At 42.3% G+C, this 19,473-nt stretch overlaps 1 protein-coding gene across 4 annotated transcripts; it reads right to left on the reverse strand.

The window, feature by feature from the left end:
• Nucleotides 1-493: 493 nt before the first annotated feature.
• Nucleotides 494-15,419, reverse strand: ten1 (TEN1 subunit of CST complex). 4 transcript variants are annotated; one of them, XM_043676448.2, is made up of 4 exons: nucleotides 15,294-15,419; nucleotides 9,321-9,428; nucleotides 3,769-3,935; nucleotides 494-1,135 (listed from the first exon to the last, which is right to left on the reverse strand). In XM_043676448.2, exons 2-4 carry the CDS (start codon nucleotides 9,407-9,409, stop codon nucleotides 975-977), a joined length of 417 nt encoding a protein of 138 aa, XP_043532383.1. In that variant the 5' UTR covers nucleotides 9,410-9,428; nucleotides 15,294-15,419; the 3' UTR covers nucleotides 494-974. The 4 variants fall into 4 exon arrangements, with proteins under 4 accessions (XP_043532383.1, XP_087832445.1, XP_087832444.1 ...); XM_087976319.1 differs by having other exon boundaries at nucleotides 3,778-3,935; nucleotides 9,321-9,427; nucleotides 15,297-15,406; XM_087976318.1 differs by having other exon boundaries at nucleotides 9,321-9,427; nucleotides 15,297-15,406.
• Between the last annotated feature and the right edge of the window lie 4,054 nt (nucleotides 15,420-19,473).

The raw sequence follows: 19,473 nt of genomic DNA on the forward strand, positions 1-19,473 counted from the left end.
CTCAGATGCATTATCAAGTGCAACAATGTGGTTTTGAACAACATTGCCTAACATCAACAAGAGACAGAATTTATTTACTGGAGAGCAGTACCAGAGACAGAGAGAGAAAGAGAGGAGTAATTTGGGATGACACTAATAGCCATACCTAGTTCAGGTAGCATTGTATGGCATTAACTATACAGTACAGTGGAGGGTAATCATTGCGAACCTTCAGAGCAGAGGCAGAGGTTACTCATAGGACAGAAAAATAGCAGGAGCTATTCATAAACTGCCTACTGAACAAAGAACAGTACAGCACAGGAACTTTCATTGTTCCTGTGATCACAAAGCATTAGTGATTTGGTCGGTTTGGGAGATCAATGTGACCCAGTTTCAGCATTATCTTGGAGTACCCCTGATCCATGTTTCTCAGTCATATAGCTTTGAAGTTGGACCACAACCCCTGCAATAACCTCATTAAATAAATAGTATCAAAATAAACTCAACTCTCAAATTTCGCCTTCTACCACTGAGGATTTATTCTAAAAGGATATCATTAAAAGAAATATCCTTCTCGGCTTCAATCTAGCACTTTATAATCAGAAAATGAGGAACACTGAGAAAATATGGGCATTTATGACAGCACTTAAATCTTCTTTCCTTCAGTGATGCCAGGTGATTATTGAATCATGTGGATTGTAGCGGAGAACTGATGAGGTGACCTGAAACAGCACAATCATTCAGAAGAGTATTCCAGAAACATCAAGTACTGCGACTCTAATTAAGCACAGAAGCAACACTCCATCAGGATGTTTCTTTCACCTGAACTGACCAAACATTTTCAAAAAGCAAAACTGCATGAATTTTAAATGGCTAAGTACATCATGGTGTCCACAAATCAGATTTACACATTCAGACTCAGTCCAAGACAGAACAGAGCCGGGCGGATCAGTTTTCACCTGGAGTTACAAGGTTCACTGAGTTTGTGTACATGTTCACACATCCCTTTTGTTGGTCTCTATCTCAGTTTCAAGGGCATCCCTTGCAACTCTTTGTTGGAAGTACTTTCTCTGCTCTTGTACGGCACGCTCCAGTAATGGCAAGTTCACTCCATCTGCATCCATTAGTAGCCGAGCTTGGATCACAGGAATGTTGCCTGAAAATGCAGCAGAGTTAATATCTCGTCAGTCAATCAGAACAAGTTCAGCCTGTACACAGGAGACAGAATGGTGCAAGTGAATAGTTAACTTGAGGCCTAGTGATAAAATGAGGAGAAAGTGAGGTCTGCAGATGCTGGAGATCGGAGCTGGAAATGTGTTGCTGGAAAAGCGCAGCAGGTCAGGCAGCATCCAGGGAACAGGAGAATCGACGTTTCGGGCATAAGCCTGAAGAAGGGCTTATGCCCGAAACGTCGATTCTCCTGTTCCCTGGATGCTGCCTGACCTGCTGCGCTTTTCCAGCAACACATTTCCAGCTAGTGATAAAATGACTGATCTTAGATAGTGCCACAACTAGCCTTCATACCCCTAGGAAATGAAACAGCCAAAGCTAGGGAGTCTAGCATCATGGGATGAGTATAAAAACATCAGAAATGCCTTGAAACACTGAGACACAATTTGCAGCTCAGCTGGTGTTTTCAATCCAGTTCTGTACATCACACTTTTGGGAGGACTACAAGGCTTTGCAGAATGGCACCAGAGATAAAGTCCAATTATCTCTGCAACTTCAGTAATGAATAACCCTCCACCATAAAGTGAGAGCTACCTTTTGCTGATGATTTTGGTATTAACTCCATTTGTAGCTCCTCAGATAAATAAGCAGTCTATGTCCACATACAACAAGATTTTGACAACATATTGGTTTGAGTTGATAACCCACACTCATGCCACTTTAGTATCAGACAATGACCTCACAAAACAGAGAGATCATTACCACCTCTCTTTCACATTCAAATAGCATTACCAATCTTTCAATAATGTCATATTTGACCATAATCTAGACTTGCCATGGCAATGCCATGGTTATAGTAAGCAGGCCAGATGCTCTCAAGGCAGTTATCGGGATTCTGACAGAATACACTTGGATGGGGATAGGTTCACATTAAATTACACTTAGCCCTGTTTGCTCATCCCTCTAAACAGCCAATGCCTTCTTGAAGCCTTTTTCAGTTCTAATCACAGTCTTCCTCACCTGCAATTTATGGTGTCAACAGATTTCAGAACTATGTTCTCTAAACCATAATGCAAATCATTTCTAGAGAGATATAAAAGATCAAGCACTGACCTCTGCTGGCCCTGAGTCTACAGTACGATCAGCTTGCTTTTCCAATTTTCTGTTTTGAAACATTATAATTATTGAATTTAATAAAAGATGAGGACTTCTGCCCACTGCTCTTGGGATGGTCCTCTTAATTTTGCCCTTTTTTCCTCATTATTTAAAAACCTTTTGGTCTCCCACTTCCTTTTTAACAATACATATTAGAATCATAGAGCTATACAGCATGGAAACAGACCCTTCAGTCCAACTTGTCCATGCTGACCAGATAATCTAGCCCCCACTGCCCAAAACCGTTGATAACTTTCCTATTCATATACCCATCCAGATGCCTTTTAAATGCTGTAATTATACCAGCCTCCACTACTTCCTCTGACAGCTCATTCCATTTATACATCACCCTCTACATGAAAAGGTTGTCCCTTAGGTCCAGTGTAAATGTTTCCCCTCTCACGTTAAACCTCGACCCTCTAGTTTTGGACTCCGCTACCTTGGGGAAAAGACCTTGTCTATTTACCCTATCCTTGCATCCTCATGATTTTATAAACCTCTGTAAGGACATACCTCAGCCTCTGACGCTCCAGGAAAGACAGCCCCAGCCTAATAAGCCTTTCCCTATAGCTCAAACCCTCCAACTCTGACAACATCCTTGTAAATTTCTGAACCCTTTCAAGTTTCACAACATCCTTCCGAAAGCAGAGGGACCACACTGCCCTAACAATCAATTCTGTAAAATAACCATTTTGCAACTTCTCCATTCATGCTAGGTGATCTTAACAATGGAAGGACATAGTTTTTCTTACATATCTCATCAAATTTCTTCATAATTGCCAACACCTGCAGGACATCAGCTTTAACCCTCTGTTTAATAAAAAGTGTGCTCATTTCTGTAATTTTTCCTTACAACTAAAGCCTCTCGTCTACATTCTGTCTTGGTGAATATTTTGTGTATTCACTCCGTTGCCCTGTCATCCTTTTAATACATTCTCTCCTCCTTTGCTACTAACCTCAACACTTTTCATCAAGATGCTTATTTTTGTTGGAGATGGCATTTGGATTGATAGTTTTTGAAAAATGAGATTCAGGACAGTACAACATAAGCCTGTGCTGGGACTACAAGGTGGTAGTATCAGGTTTCTCAATGTGTAACCAGAGAATGTCAAGAATGTCCAAGTGAATATCCAATAAGCAAAGACAATTCAAGATGTGAAAAAGTTGAGAATAATGTTCGAGGGGTAGAGTTGGCTGTCATTGATACACCCATAAAAGATGATGTTAGCTACAATAACAACTTGGATTTATATAGCACCTCCAAAAAAACCACCCCAAGGTGCTTCACAGGTGTAAGTGTCAAACAAAATTTGATAATAAGCCAGACAGTAGATTTTACAAAAAGATAGCTTTCGAAAACCATCTTAAACATTGGGGAAATATCGATACAGTGGGAGGTGTGCAAAGAAGATTCAAAGTGATTCAAACAGGAATCTGCACAACAGATTAAGTTGCATCACGTACTACATATACCTGCTGCAGTTTCAATTTCTCCAAGTACCATATACTCAGACCCAATGCGAGCTTCAAATGGTTCCACCAGTGAAGTACGGACCTGAAGCTGATAATCGATCGAGTTGCGATGTACAGACAGAATTGCCTCTGAGATCCTAGCATCATAAGTAGTTAACCTATAAAAGAATACATTTAAATTGTGGTGGTCATGTTAAAGGAAAATGTGGTATTCTAGAGAGGTAGGACTGAAATTTTGGTCTACTCTCTTACATTCGGTTTGAGAAATTTGCCAATGTGGAGAGGTTTACTCTCGTCCAGAGCTTTACTTCAGGTCTCAGCCAAGTAATTTATCATAGAAAAAGCAGGAACTCCTGTCAGCTTATCTTTCTTGCACAGCAAAATGTTATATTTCCCAAGGGACCAATGGACAACTCAGCTAAATGAAAAGGTTAAAGGAAGAGATACTGAAAGTGAACTGCCATCACAAAATACATGAAATCTACAGAACAGAACAGTTCCAAGGCCATGTTTATGTCCCAAATAATGATAATGGCCTCCTCCCATCCAATTTGTATACTCCACTATTCACAAGTTGTCCCGAAAATACAACAGTTTACAAAGTGCTAAACAGGCTAAAAATGGTGAGTCTTAGCATTTAAATATTTCAGATTGTAGCATGTTGGCTGGACAAAAAGAGTGAGAAATCAAATAACGTTTTTGCAGTGATTGATCAACACATGAAATGATCTCTGGGTTGGATAGGTCAAACAGGACAGTATTCAGCAGCCAGTATGATGATATGACTAGAATGTTGTTGTTGGGATAAGGACGGGTGTATGACAATAGATTCTAATAGAAAGATGAACCCTATGAAATCCTGTTCATAAAGGGGTTGTACGAGAATGTTTTATAACGAGTGCACTTCAAATAGAATACAAAATGTTTAACAGTTGATCAAATCCACCTTGACAGGGAAAGTCAATGAGGTGACAATGGCCTGCTTCAAGAAGTCAGAAGTCAGTCCAGTTTCATCTACACGACATCCAGGGCCCTGCCCAATCAGAGCCATGCCCACTGCATCTACCAGCTTCCCACTGTAACATTACAGGGCCATCTGTTCATCATCCTACACTTGCAGTCAGCATTGGATCCCATTTTAAGCCTGTTCTCCAATTATAGATGGATATCTATTGTGACCAGCATCTAAAGGGTGCACAGGAGCAGAGAGACTTAAATGTACTGTATATATACATAAGTCATTAATGGTCACCGGGGGAAGGTAGACAGAGTTGTTAAAGTATACAGTATTCCAGGATTTATTAATAAAGTCACAATGAATTTATAGGATACTAATTAGACCAAAGCTTGAGAAATGAGTACAGCTCTGGACACCACACTCTGAGGGATGTGAATGCATTGGAATGACTAGGCAGCTTGTGAGAATGGTTCCAGATGAGACTCTTCAGTAATGAGAATAGATTGGAGAAATTTGTACAATTTTCCTCAGACAGCAGAAAGCTAGCAGAAGATTTGAGAGACATTTTCAAAATCATTAAGAGTCTGGACAGAGTGAATTAGGAGGTGGTACAGTTGTAAAGCATTTTGCAAAAGAAGCAAATACGAGGTGAGAAGAAAATCTTTTCACACAACAGGTGGCTAGGGTCTGGAGATTTGTAAAGACAGGATCACTGAAGCCTTCAAAAGAATGACTAGTTAAATTGGAACAATGTGCTGAGATACAGGAAAAAGGAAGAGATGTTAATGGTCATGATGTTAATGGTCAGAAAGCTAGGCAGACATGATGGGCCAAATACCTCCTCCTTCACTGCAACAATTCTGTGATATTAAAAAAAGGAGGCAAAGAAAAATAAACAAATGAGACAGATGGACAGTGAGAAATTTTGTGCTCACATAAAGGTTATGTCACACTGACTGAAAATACAGTCCTCCCTCCAACTCTGCTCCAAGTCAAATCTCTTTCAATTAGACCATATGATGTAGGCGCACAAGTAGGGCATTCAGCCCATCGAATATGCTCCACTATACCTTTCACCTTTCCAGAATTCACCACAGGAAAGCACTACCGCGATGAGCTTCCATTCACAAGATCTCCAGTCCAAGAGGAAAATGTAAAGATGAGAAGAACATAAGAACTAAGAGCAGGAGTAGGCCATCTGACTCTTTGAGCCTGTTCCGTCATTCAATAAGATCATGGCTGATCTTTTCAAGGAATCAGCTCCACTTGCCTTATTTTCACCATCCCTTACTTTTCAAAAAAAGTATCACCTTAGATTTAAAAATGATTACTGTAGTGTCAACTACTTCTCTGGGCAAGGAACTCCATAGATTAACAGCCCTCTGGGTGAAGAAGTTCCTTCTCAGTTTAGTACTAAACCTGCTTCCTCTAATCTTGAGGCCATGCCCTCTTGTCCTCATCACACCTACCAGTGGAAACATTCTATCCATTTCTATTTCACGATTCCCTTCATAATTTTATATGTTTCTAAAAGATCCCCCCTCATTCTTCTAAATTCCAATGAATATAATCCCAATCTACTCAGCCTCGCCTCATAAACCAATGCCCTCACCTCCAGAATCAACCTAGTGAACCTCCTCTGCATCCCATCCAGTGCCAGTACATCCTAAGTAAGGAGACCAAATCTGCACACAGTATCCCAGATGTGGCCTCACGAGCACCTTGCACAGCTGCAACATTACCTCTCTGCTTTTAAACTCAACCCCTTTAGCAATGAAGGACAAAATTCCTTTTGCCTTCCTAATTACTTCTTGTACCTGCAGACCAACCTTCTGTGATTTATGCACAAGGACACCCAGGTCCCTCTACAAATCAGCACGCTGCAATTTTTCACCATTCAAGTAATAATCTATTTTGCTGTTACTCCTACCAAAATTGACAACTTCACATTTACTAACATGGTATTCCATCTGCCAGACCATTGCCCACTCAAAGTATCTATGTTCCTCTGCAAAGTTTCACAGCCCTCTTCACACTTTGCTCTGCCACTCATCTTAGTTTCATTGGCAAATTTTCACACCGTACACATTGTCCCCAGTTCCAAATCATCTTTATAAATTGTAAATAATTGTGGTACCCAACCCCAATCCCTGAAGCACACCACTATTCACTGATTGCCATACCAGAATAGAACTCATTTATCCCAATTCTTTGCTTCCTGTCAGTCAACCAACCCTTCGTCAACGCTAATACTCTATTCCTAACACCATGCATTCCTTTCTTACGCAGCAGCCTCATGTGCGGCACCTTATCAAAGGCTTTTTGGCCCACATCCACTGGGTCCTCACTGCCCAACTTGCTTGAAACGTCTTCCTAGAATTCCAAGAGATTTGTTAAGCAGGACCTGCTCTTCATGAACCCATGCTGCGCCTCTACAATGGGACAATTTCTTTTGAGATGCCCTGCTATTTCTTCCTTGATAATAGACTCAAGCATCTTCCCCAGTACAGAGGTTAAGATCACTAGTCTATAATTCCCCATCTTTTGTCTATGTCGCTTTTTAAACAGTGGCGTAACATTTGCTACTTTCCAATCTGCTGGGACTGCCCCTGCAACTTTTGGAAAATTACGGTCTGTCCACCTGCTATTTCTCCCACCATCTCTTTTAGTACCCTGGGATGCATTCCATTAAGGCCAGGAGACTTATCTATCCTTAGCTCCATTAGCTTACCCAACACTAAATTTTCCGTAATAATAATTGTTTTCAGGTCCTCACCTACGTTCATCTCTTAGTCACTTACTGGTATGTTATTAGTATCTCCACTGTGAAGACCAATGCAAAATACCTGTTCAATGCCTCCGCCATTTCATCATATTCTATAATTCACTGCCCCTTCCCTTCCTCGAAAGGACCAACATTTACTTTTGCCACTCTTCTTCGTTTTATATATTTATAGAAACTTTTGCTATCTGTCTTTATATTCTGAGCTAGTTTTTTCTCACGTTCTATCTTACTTTGCTTTATAGCTCTTTTTGCTGTTGACCTTTAAAGTTTTCCCAATTTTCTAGTTTCCTGCTGTTCTTAGCCACTTTGTATGCCTTCTCTTTCACTTTGATAACCTGCCTTATTTCCTTAGACGTCCATGGCAGATTACCCCTCCTCTTACAGTCCTTCCTTCTCACCAGAATATACTTTTGCTGAGCACTTGAAACATTTCTTTGAAGGTCCTCCACTGCTCGTCAACTATCACACCATAAAGTCTCTGTTTCCAGTCTACTTTAGCCAGGTCTGCCCTCATTCTATCATAATTCCCTGTATTCAAGCACAGGACCCTGGTATTAGATTTTATCTTCACACTATCCAGCTGTATTTTAAATTCAACCGGATTGTGATCACTCCTTCAAGAGGATTATGGACTATGAGATCATTAATTATCCCTGTCTCATTACATAGGACTAGATCAAGGATAGCTTGCTCCTTTGTTGGTTCCATTACATGCTGTTCAATGAGGAGTACTACATGAGGAGTAACAGCAACCAGAAATGCCATTAATACTTGGATAAGGGAAGTGAATGTACTATTGTGAAGTTTGTGGATGATATAAACATTGGTGGGAAGGCAAGTAGCAAAGATTACACAATGAGTCTACAAAGAGATATAGGCAAGTTAAGTGAGTGGGCAAAAAACCTGGCATAATGTGGGAAAATATGAGGATTCAGTTTTGGTCTCCTTATCTACGGAGGGCCATACAGGCATTAGAGGAAGTTCAGGGAAGATTCATGAGGTTAATTACAGGCATGCAGGGATTTTCATCTAAGGAGTGGTTGAGTAGGTTGGGCTTGTACCCACTGGAGTTCAGAAGAATGACAGAAGACTTAATTGAAATACATGATTCTTATGCAGCTTGACAAAGTAGATACTGAGACTTTGTTTCTTCTTGTGGGAGGGTCTAGAATCAGAGGGTAACATCTCAGAGGGTCACGATCTTAAGAAAGAGATGAAAAGAATGTTTTGTTCTCAGAGGGTAGTCAATCTGTGGAATTCTTTATCACCATGGGCTGTTGAGACTGACTAGTGAAGTATACTCAACTAGTGAAACAGCTTTTTAATCAGTAAGGAAATCAAGGATTATGGACAAGGGCGGGAAAGTGGACGCGATGATTATCAGATCAGCCATGAACTCATTGAATCTGCTCCAATATTCAATGAGCTAAATGAGCCAATTCCACCCTTAAGCGACTGTCGGTGTGGAGTTTGCACATTCTTTCTACGCCAGCGTGGCTTTCCTCCAGGTGTTCTGGTTTCCTCCTACAGTCCAAAGATATACTGGTTATGTGGATTAGCCATGGGGAATGCAGGGTTACAGGGATAGGGTGGAGGGCTGGGCCTGGATGGCATGATGTTCGGAGGATCAATGTGGACTTGGTGGGCCGAATGATCTGCTTCCACACTGTAGGGATTCCACGATTCTGTGAAATGGGACCACTAAAAACAAAGGTACCGACGAGAGAGTCTATGCCTTCTGACGCCATTGGTAGATAACACAATCCAAAAGTGTTGACTTTGACTCTGTCTTGTACATACCTGCCAAATGTTCTCACTGTATTTCCTTCTTCAATTCCACCTGAACAAATCTCCCACAAAAAATAAAATTCTCCAGCCTGTGGCAGCATTCCTCTCTGTCCTCAGTCCCTAGCAGTAAAATAAAACAAATGAAATTAATTTTAGTTTCACTATTTAACAGAAACCAAGCCATCAATTATATACCAGATTCAAAATAGTCAAGGCCACCACACACACAGATCAGAGGGTTTGAAAGATCTTGCACAAGTCACCAGTTGGCTATTACTGTTCACATGATGACAGCATGTGCATTAGCATTAATCCTTTCTACAGAGAAGAGCAAACAGCTGCTATGTAGTAATGTTTGTAAGTTCACTGACAGGAATTCCATGGGGGAAACAGTTTAAATGCAGCTGAAGAAGAAAATACTGCCATAATAAATAACCAAAAAAAAGCTGTTTGCAAATGTATTAACTGAGCAAGAACAGGCCATTATGGCTAGTGTTCATACTTCACACAAGCCTCCACTCTTTCCTTTCTTCCAATTCTAATCAGTACAATCTTATCTCTCCTTTTCCCTCAGTTTGTTTAGCTTTCCATGAAAAGTAACCCCAATTTCTCCGTGGTGGTGGAGATCCACATTCCTATAAGCAAATGTAATGTAATTTAGCTCAGGAGGGTTGACTGTGAAAAACAGTGATGTGCTACTGAGACTTTATAAAGCTCTGAACAGGCCCCATTTAGAATACTGCGTCCAGTTTTGGGCCCCACACCTTAGAAGCGTGTCCAGCAGAGATTCACACGGATGATCCCAGGAACGGTAGGCCTAACATACGATGAATGGCTGAGGATCCTGGCTGTATTCATTAGAGTTTAGAAAGTTGAGGGGCGATCTAATAGAAATTTACAAGATAATGCATGGCTTAGAAAGAGTGGATACTGGGAAATTGTTTCCATCAGGCAGGGATGCTAGGACTTGTGGGCACATACTTACAATTAGAGGGGGTCAACTTGGAACGGAAATGAGGAGATATTTCTTCAGCCAGAGAGTGGTGGGCCTGTGGAATTCATTGCCATGGACCGCAGTGGAGACTGGGACGTTAAATGTCTTCAAGGTATAGATTGATAAATTCTTAATCTCGCAAGGAATTAAGGGATACGTGCAGAGTGTGGGTAAGCGGCGTTGAAATGCCCATCAGCCATGATTGATTGGCGGAGTGGACTCGATGAGCTGAAGGGCCTTACTTCCACTCCTATTTCTTATGGGTTTATGGTCTAAATCTCTCGATAAAGATGAATCTCTAGATTTCTCTTCTGAATTTGTTAGTGTCGGTCTTATTTTTTTTCAGCATTACCAATTTTAGTGATTTTGCACCCGCACCCACAGACTTCTTTTCTGTACTTGTTTTAGGTATCTGCTTTTCTATGTGTATTTGAATTCTCTATTTTCCCAACAAGAAATGTCATATTTTTATTGAAGTTCATTTGTCACTCCAATCACTGGGTAGACCACAGACTTTTACCAATCATCAGTTTGTTTACATACCTTAAAGACGCTGAGTGAATGCACATCAGGATGTGAAAAGATAGTGCTTGTACAATATTTGGACACTGATTCCATTGTAGATAACAAAGCTGACAAGTTTCCCTTCAATGAACAAATACTCCTAAGTCCAGGACACGGGAAGAAGCTTCAAGTTGCTCAATATCCATCTTTTTTCACACATCACCTACTGCTCACTGGCTTACCAAAGCAGAAATTTATAATTCTTTTCCCTTTATGCAAATCCCATCAGGGCCTCATCTACATCTCCCTACTCGTTGGGTTGCTGGGATACGGTTCTGAAAATGCTAAATATATTGTGAGACTCTGCCTAAACCTATTCTTTCCGTGTGAATCTGAAAAGGAGTGCAGAAGTGTTCAGTCATAGGGGACATAATAGGCAATCATAATGCATGGAGGAAATCATCAGACTGTATTAATTCTTATGTTTGTTCATGTTATTGCTATAATAGAAAGACTGGTGCCGTTGCCTCCATAATACACCAGAGTAATTCCCTCTGTGAAGCACCTGGAAACATTTCAATACAGTGATATTTACCACATCAATAGGCCAATATGAAACAAAAAGGCAAGGTTTACAATTATTGCCAGTTTGGACAAATTTCAAATGTCCTATTACTCAGGGGGTCAGAGCTGGGTCCACTTTTCTTCCAGGTTTGCAGAAATAACTTGAGCAAGTTCTTGGCAAAATTAGCTGACAATACAAGAGGGATTTGCAAACAGCAAGGAATGCAAGGACATTAACAGCTAAGTGAAATTGGAAAGGAGACAGATGCAAATGAACATGAAGAAGCATGAGGTATTGTTTTGCAAGGAAAAACAAAGGAATGTGAAGAGTACTGATGAACAAAGAACTAGGTTGTTAAATTCATCATTTTCTGAAAGTGCCGGCAGATCAAGCAATAACAGAGCCACCAATTTCTTTTTATGTGTTGGGTACACCGTACATGGCAAATACTTTGCAGTATAATTAGAGGATTATTTCCAGTTTTGGATGTCCCTATAATTGAAAGAGATTTAAAAGCATGGAGAGATACAATAGAGATTCATTAGAATAATTTAGGGATGAGCACTTATAGAGTCAAAGAGATGTACAGCACGGAAACAGACCCTTCAGTCCAACCTGTCCACGCCGACCAGATATGCCAACCCAATCTAGTCCCGCCTGCTAGCACCCGGCCCATATCCCTCCAAACCCTTCCTATTCATATACGCATCCAAATGCCTCTTAAATGTTGCAATTGTACCAGCTTCCACCACTTCCTCTGGCAGCTCATTCCATACACATACCACTTTCTTGTGCGAAAAAGTTGCCCCTTGGGTCTCTTTCCCCTCTCACCCTAAACCTATGCCCTCTAGTTTTGGACTCCCCGACCCCAGGAAAAAGACTTTGTCTATTTATCCCATCCATGCCCCTCATAATTTTTTAAACCTCTATAAGGTCACCCCTCAGCCTCCGACGTTCCAGGGAAAACAGCCCCAACGTGTTCAGCTCTCCGTATAACTCAAATACTCCAACCCTGGCAACATCCTTGTAAATCTTTTCTGAACCCTTTCAAGTTTCACAACATCTTACCGGTAGGAAGGAGACCAGAACTGCACGCAATACTCCAACAGTGGCCTAACCAACGTCCTGTAAAGCCGCAACATGACCTCCCAACTCCTGTACTCAATACTCTGACCAATAAAGGAAAGCATACCAAACGCCTTCTTCACTATCCTATCTACCTGCGACTCCACTTTCAAGGAGCTATGAACCTGCACTCCAAGGTGTCTTTGTTCAGCAACACTCCCTAGGACCTTACCATTAAGTGTACAAGTCCTGCTAAGATTTGCTTTCCCAAAATGCAGCACCTCGCATTTATCTGAATTAAACTCCATCTGTCACTCCTTAGCCCATTGGCCCATCTGGTCCAGATCCTGTTGTAATCTGAGGTAACCCTCTTCGCTGTCCACTATACCTCCAATTTTGGTGTCATCTACAAACTTACTAACTGTACCTTTTATGCTCGCATCCAAATCATGTATGTAAATGACAAAAAGTAGAGCATCCAGCACCGATCCTTGTGGCATTCCACTGGTCACAGGCCTCCAGTCTGAAAAACAACCCTCCACCACCACCCTCTGTCTTCTACCATTGAGCCAGTTCTGTATCCAGATGGCTAGTTCTCCCTGTATTCCATGAGATCTAACCTTGCTAATCAGTCTCCCATGGGGAACTTTGTCAAACGCCTTACTGATGTCCTTATAGATCACATCTACTGCTCTGCCCTCAATCTTCTTTGTTACTTCTTCAAAAAACTCAATCAAGTTTGTGAGACATGATTTCCCACGCACGATGAAGAAATTTCAGATATTAAGACAGACTGAGTAAAATTAAACCAAAGTATATAGAATAATAAAGAAATTTGATAGTTGATAACTGTCCAACCAGAGGCTGTAATCTTTAAGAGACAATGAGGCAATTTAGAATAAGAAAGAAAGAAGGGGGAGATTAAGGGAAACCATTGAACAGATGGTTATGAGAATGTGGAATTCCATGTCACAGGAAGGAACTGAGGCAGAAACTGCTACATCTTTGAAGTGTTGAGATGCAAAGGCTGAGAAGAGGGCACAGGGTTAGTTCCAGAATAGAGCCAGCAGTCTGGACAAAATGATCACCCTTTCTTTATTTAGTTCTAAATAAATGCCGCTACATGTAAATTTCATTCTACACATTCAACCCAAAATTTGTCCAAAATTTGAATATTAACATCTGGCAATATTCTGATTTCTAGAATGATAGAAGAATAAACTCTTGATCTCAGCCTACAACAGTCACAAATCGTACCAAATCTATTATGACATTCCAAACAAAAGAAATATCAGATTTAGGTTAGATTCCCTACAGGCCATTTGGCCCAACAAGTCCCCACTGACCTTTTGAAGAGTAACCAACCCAGACACATTCTCCTATCCTATATTTACCCTTGACTAATGCCCCTAGCACTATGGGCAAATAAGCATGACCAATTCACCTGAGCTACACATCTTTGGATTATGGAAGGAAACTGGAGCACCCGGAGGAAACCCATGCAGACACAGGAAGAACATGCAAACTCCCCAGACAGTTGCCCGAGGGGGGAATCAAATCCCAGTCCTTGGTGCTATGAGGCAGCAGTACTAACTACAGACCCACCGTGCCGCCCACGTGTTAACTCTAGATTAAAATCCCTACACTGTGGAAGACCATTTGGCCCATGAAATCCACACTAACCCTCCAAAGAGCATACCACCCAGCCCATACTCTATCCCTGTAACCTCACACCTACCATGGTGAATCCACCTAACCAACACATCCCTGAACACTATGGGCAAGTCCTGGAGGAAACCTATGCAGGCATGGGGAGAATGTGCAAACTCCACACTGATGGTCATCCAAGGCTGGAATCAAACCCAGGTTCCTGGTGCTGTAAGGCAGCAGTGTTAAGCACAGAGCCACCGTAAAACTTTCTCTCCCCACAGATGCAGCCAGACCTGTTGAGTTTCTCCAGATTTTGTTTCAGATTTTCAGCATCCACTGTATTTTACTTTTACCTCCTGGTATTTCATCATCACAAGTCAGCTCTGCCTCAGGTGGGAGTAAGAAGATGTGGTTTTAAGTTTCATTCCATGTCTTGAACACTTGAATCAAGGCACAAACCCCAGACAGAGGTGTCACATCTCAAATCTCACAGCACTATCATGAAAGGCAGGGGTAATTCTGCAGTGTCCTGGTCAGTACTGAAATATCACTAAAATAAGGATACTGAAGAATGCTAAACAGAAAAACCCAAAGAACTGCAGATGCGGAAAATCAGAAACACAAACAAAAACTGAGGGAGAAACTCAGCAGGTCTGGCAGCCTCTGTGGAGGAAAAGCAGAGGCAACGTTTCTGGTACACTCACCCTTAGTGCTCTCTCCACAGAGGCTGCCAGAGCTGCTGACCAGTTCTTTTGGAACTCATTTCAACGAAGTTTCTGTTCCATCTTCCCCCAGAGCCCACCCGCTTCTCAAATCCCACCCCTGCCCAAGGCTCCACCATCACAGACTCCGCCCCCTGCTCCAGGCACCCCCTCCAACTGCCCAGGCCCTGCCCCAGACTCCACCCCCTGCTCTTGGCATCTCCACCCACCCCAGACCCCGCCCCAGACTCCGCCTCGCCACTCCCCACCCAAATCCCAGACGCCACTGCCACCCCAGAACCCGCCCCTCCAGCACAAACCTTGCCCATAACACCAAAGCCCCGCCCCTAAAGCAGAATCCCCGCCCCCTAATTCCCAGACCCAGCCCCTAATTCGCAGGTCTCGCCCCCGTGCCTAAGGCCCCACCCCAAACGGCGTTCGCCACCCTTCAGTCCGCCCGCCCTCATTGGAAAGGATGTCATAATTAAATTGTAATAATAACACACCGTCCGCTCAACACTCCTCGGAGGTCCGGCTAGGAGGTTCTGCGGATTCCACTGGTGCTGCGAGCATTCCTCCCGCAGTGACAGAGAGCGGGAGGGGTCATCAAACCCCACGCGCCCTTTCCGTTTCGATTCAAACGGACGAGGCGGAGCGCGACCTGGTCAGGTGATCGGGGCACCCGAGAGACCGTCCCCATGGCAACCATCACCGTGACAACTGTCGCCAAAGTCATTGCGGCCTACACAGCGTTCACCCGGACTCCGCTCCTAGTTACCTCACGCAGCCGGGCGTACTCGATAGGACTGGAGAAGAATGCTTTAGGTTTGACTATAATCCCCGTCAATATAATGTTAAACAGTCGCCTGAAGTGACAGCAGAATTGGTAATAGTGATTTCTAAAATTAACTCCTAACCTTGGCCTGCCCGCCCCCTGGGCTCACGATGAGCGGAATTTTCCGCAACGCCCCGGCGGCGAATATTCATTTCTGCCAATCAACATCACGAGAACTATTGTGGGATCTTGCTGTGCACAGAACGGCGTCTGCGTTTCCTCCATTACAGCAGGAAATGTTCTTACTTTAAAAACCAACACACACACACACACACAAACAATTCGCGGTGAAGCACTTTGGAATATCCTGAGGTTGTGACCGGCGCTAAGGGAGATACAAATCCACATCCGAGACTGCACAGCGAAATTAAAATTTAGCAACATCGAAGGCCTGCCGTATTGTCAGCGTTACAAGTGTTTTAATTTCGTCCCAGGGTAGAAACATTTAAAAAAAAAAGGAAGTTCAAAATCACACAAGACCAGGTTATAGTCGAACTGGTTTATTTGGAAGCACTGGGTTTCGGAGCGCTGCTCCTTCATCAGGCGGTTGTGGAGTATATTGGTGTTGTGTGATTTTGAACTTTGTACACCCCAGTCCAACACCGGCACCTCCGAATCATAAAGAAAGGAGTAAGAGTAATGCCATTCAGCCTCTCGAGCCTGCTTCCCCCATCCAAAGTCATCGTGGTACCTTATTGCAGCTTTCTCCCACCCGTGCCCCTCATCTATTTAGCCTGCAGAACTCTCAGTTTTAATGGCACCGTCAAAGCTGCTTCCCTGTTCACAATGAGGATTGACTGTGACCGCCTTGAAACCTTAATTTTACTGTTTTTCTCACTGTGAAATACACGTGACAATAAAATTACGCATTCATTCATAAAACCATGAAGGAATGGGAATGTGTGACCAAGGCTGCATAGGTTTGATGGCAGCTTGTAAGTTTTAGTCATTCGCCATGTTCATCATGCTAGTCTCTTTCTCAATGTTCCCTCCACATATACACTCAAAATATTGATCTGCTGACGTGTACACCTGTATATTTTCTGTATCTGGTATTTGAGTAACATCTGGATAACAAGGATACCTGCATCATACTCCTACCTATTAACTATGATTCTGCCTTCAATACCATAATTCCAGACAAACTCATCTCTAAATTCCAAGACTTAGGTCTTGGCCAACCCATGTGTAATTGGATCCTCGCCCTCCTGGCCATACACCACAACCAGTAAGAATAGGTGCCAACACTTCCTCCACCGTAATCCTCAACATAAGTGCCCCACAAGGCTGCATACCCAGCTCCCTACTATAGAACATATCGACCTTATACACTCATGACTGTGTGACCAAATTCCGCGCACAACTCCATTTATAAGTTTGTTGGCAATAGCACTGTTGTAGGTTGGAGCTCAAACACAGACAAGACAGCAAAGAGTCATAGAGATGTATAGACTTTGTTTATCCTATCTATGCACCTCGTGATTTTATAAACTTTTATGAGGCCACCCAAGGAAAACAGCCTCAGCCTATTCAGCCTCTCCATATCGCTCAAATCCTCCAACCCTGGCACTATCCTTGCAAAGCTTTTCTGAACCCTTTCAAGTTTCACAACATCCTTCCGATAGGGAGACCAGAAGTGCATGCAATATTCCAAAAGTGGCACCATCTTATTGCTCTAAATAAACAACACTCCAGGCTAACTTAATACTTATGGCTTATTTTTAAAAACCTAATCAAGAGACAGATCCCAATAAAAAGCATATAATCAAGAATGAACCCACTCTACTCACTATTGTAGGTTTACAGCAAGGCTATACTTAAAACTATTCACTTATCTGTTTCTGTGCTGTGACCTCTCCCAAACAGGTTCCTCCAAGATCAGTTATGAATTTCGCTGTTTGTTATGTTTTCCTAGACACACTCTGATGTCCGGCAATACATGAATTCAAACAGCAAAGGCAGTAACTGCGCAGATTCACTGCTGTGTCAGTTAGCAGTGTGGGTTTCTTTCTCTCCTTAGTAGCATGGTGTAAAGACATGGTGTAAAAACAATTTCTCCATCAACATCAGCAAAACAAAGGAGCTGGTTATTGAATTTAGGCAGTGGAGTAGACAGCATGCTCCAGTCTGTCAGTGGTGCTGAGGTGGAGACGGTCGAGACCATCAAGTTCCTGGGAGTGATGATCACCAACAACCTGTCCTGGTCCATTTATGTCGATGCAACAGGCAAGAAAGAATAACAACGCCTCTACCTCCTCAGGAGGCTGTGGAAATTTGTTGTGTCCACAAGACTCTTATAACTTTTTATAAATGCACCAAAGAAAAAAATCCTGTATCAATGCATCATGGCATGGTAAGGCAACTGTTCTTCCTGAGACTACAACAAACTATAGAGAGTCATGAACACAGCCCAGTCCACGCAAACCAGCCTTCTATTCATTGACTCCATCTTCCTGCTGCCTCAGAAAAGCAACCAACACAATCAAAGACCCATCCTACCCTGGTTATATTGTCTTCCACCTCTTCCATTGGGCAGAAGTTATAAAAGATTGAACAGATTCAAGAACAGCTTCTCCATTGTTATCAGATTTTTGAATGGACCCAAGTGTTACTGTTGATCTCCCTCTCCCTCTCCCTCTCCCTCTCCCTCTCCCTCTCCCTCTCCCCCCCCGTACCTTCTCTGCAGCTGTAATACTGTATTTTGCACTCTGTTCTGCTATCCTGGTACGATCTGCCTGTAGGGCATGCAAAACAATATTTTCACCGTATCTTGGTCTGTCTGACAACAATAAATCAATCAATCATTCAAATTCAGTAGTGTGAGGTAGTTAAGTGATGCATATGTCACTGGATTATTAATCCAAGTTCAAGACATGGTCACGGGGCACAGGTTCAAATACCACACATTAGTTGGTGGAATCTGAAATAAATAAATCTATGCATTGATTACTGTAAACAAAACTCTTCTGGTTCACTATTGTCCGTCAGAGAAGGAAATTTGACATCATTACCTCATCTGGCCTGCATGGGTTCCATATCCACATAAATGTCATTGATTCTTAACTGCCCTCTGAAATGGCCTGGAAATATTCAGCTCCTGGGGAATTAGGGATAGGCAACAAATGCAAGCCATGCTGATGATGCCTATGTTCCAAAGAATAATCCACTACATAACTCTTACCCAGTAAATCAGATTTTTGCTCATAATCTTGACAGTCAGTTTTTTTCTCATTATGGTCATTCATGTAGCAATGCCCCATTAACTCAGTAGAGACAGCCCATGAAGTTATTAATGTTTTTGAATTGGTCCTATCCAATTATGTCTAAGAATGAATGAAAGACTTGTGCTTTCACACAGCATCTTTCACAACTTCAGGATGACACAGTGAATTGTGACTATTGAAAGTGCTTTAGAAATGTAGTGACTTGTAACATAGGAAAAGCAGTGATCAATTTTCTCTCTTGAGATCTGATGAACAATTATCAATTTTTTTTGCCGTTGTTGAATAAGGCATATTTGACCAAGTGCATTCCTTTCAGATAGGTTACATTTTAATGTCTCATTCAAAATTGCAGCATCTCCAAGAGTTCAACAACTTCCATTACTACATTGGCATGTATTGAATCCCTATTGTGTGGAAAGAGCCCATTGAGTCTGAAAAGCATCCCAACCAAACCCAGCCCCCTATCCTATCCCCGTATTTGCCTTGGCTAATCCATCTCGCCTGCACATCCCTGGACATTACAGACAATTAAGCATGGCTAATCCACTTAACTTGCACGTCTTTGGACTGTGGGAAGAAAGAGGAGCATAGAACATAGAATGGTACAGCACAGGAACGGGCCCTTTG

The sequence above is a fragment of the Chiloscyllium plagiosum genome, unplaced genomic scaffold (assembly GCF_037043375.1).
Source record: "Chiloscyllium plagiosum isolate Xiang-an unplaced genomic scaffold, Cpla_swu_hap1 HiC_scaffold_29, whole genome shotgun sequence".
In the NCBI taxonomy this organism is placed as follows: Eukaryota; Metazoa; Chordata; class Chondrichthyes; order Orectolobiformes; family Hemiscylliidae; genus Chiloscyllium; species Chiloscyllium plagiosum.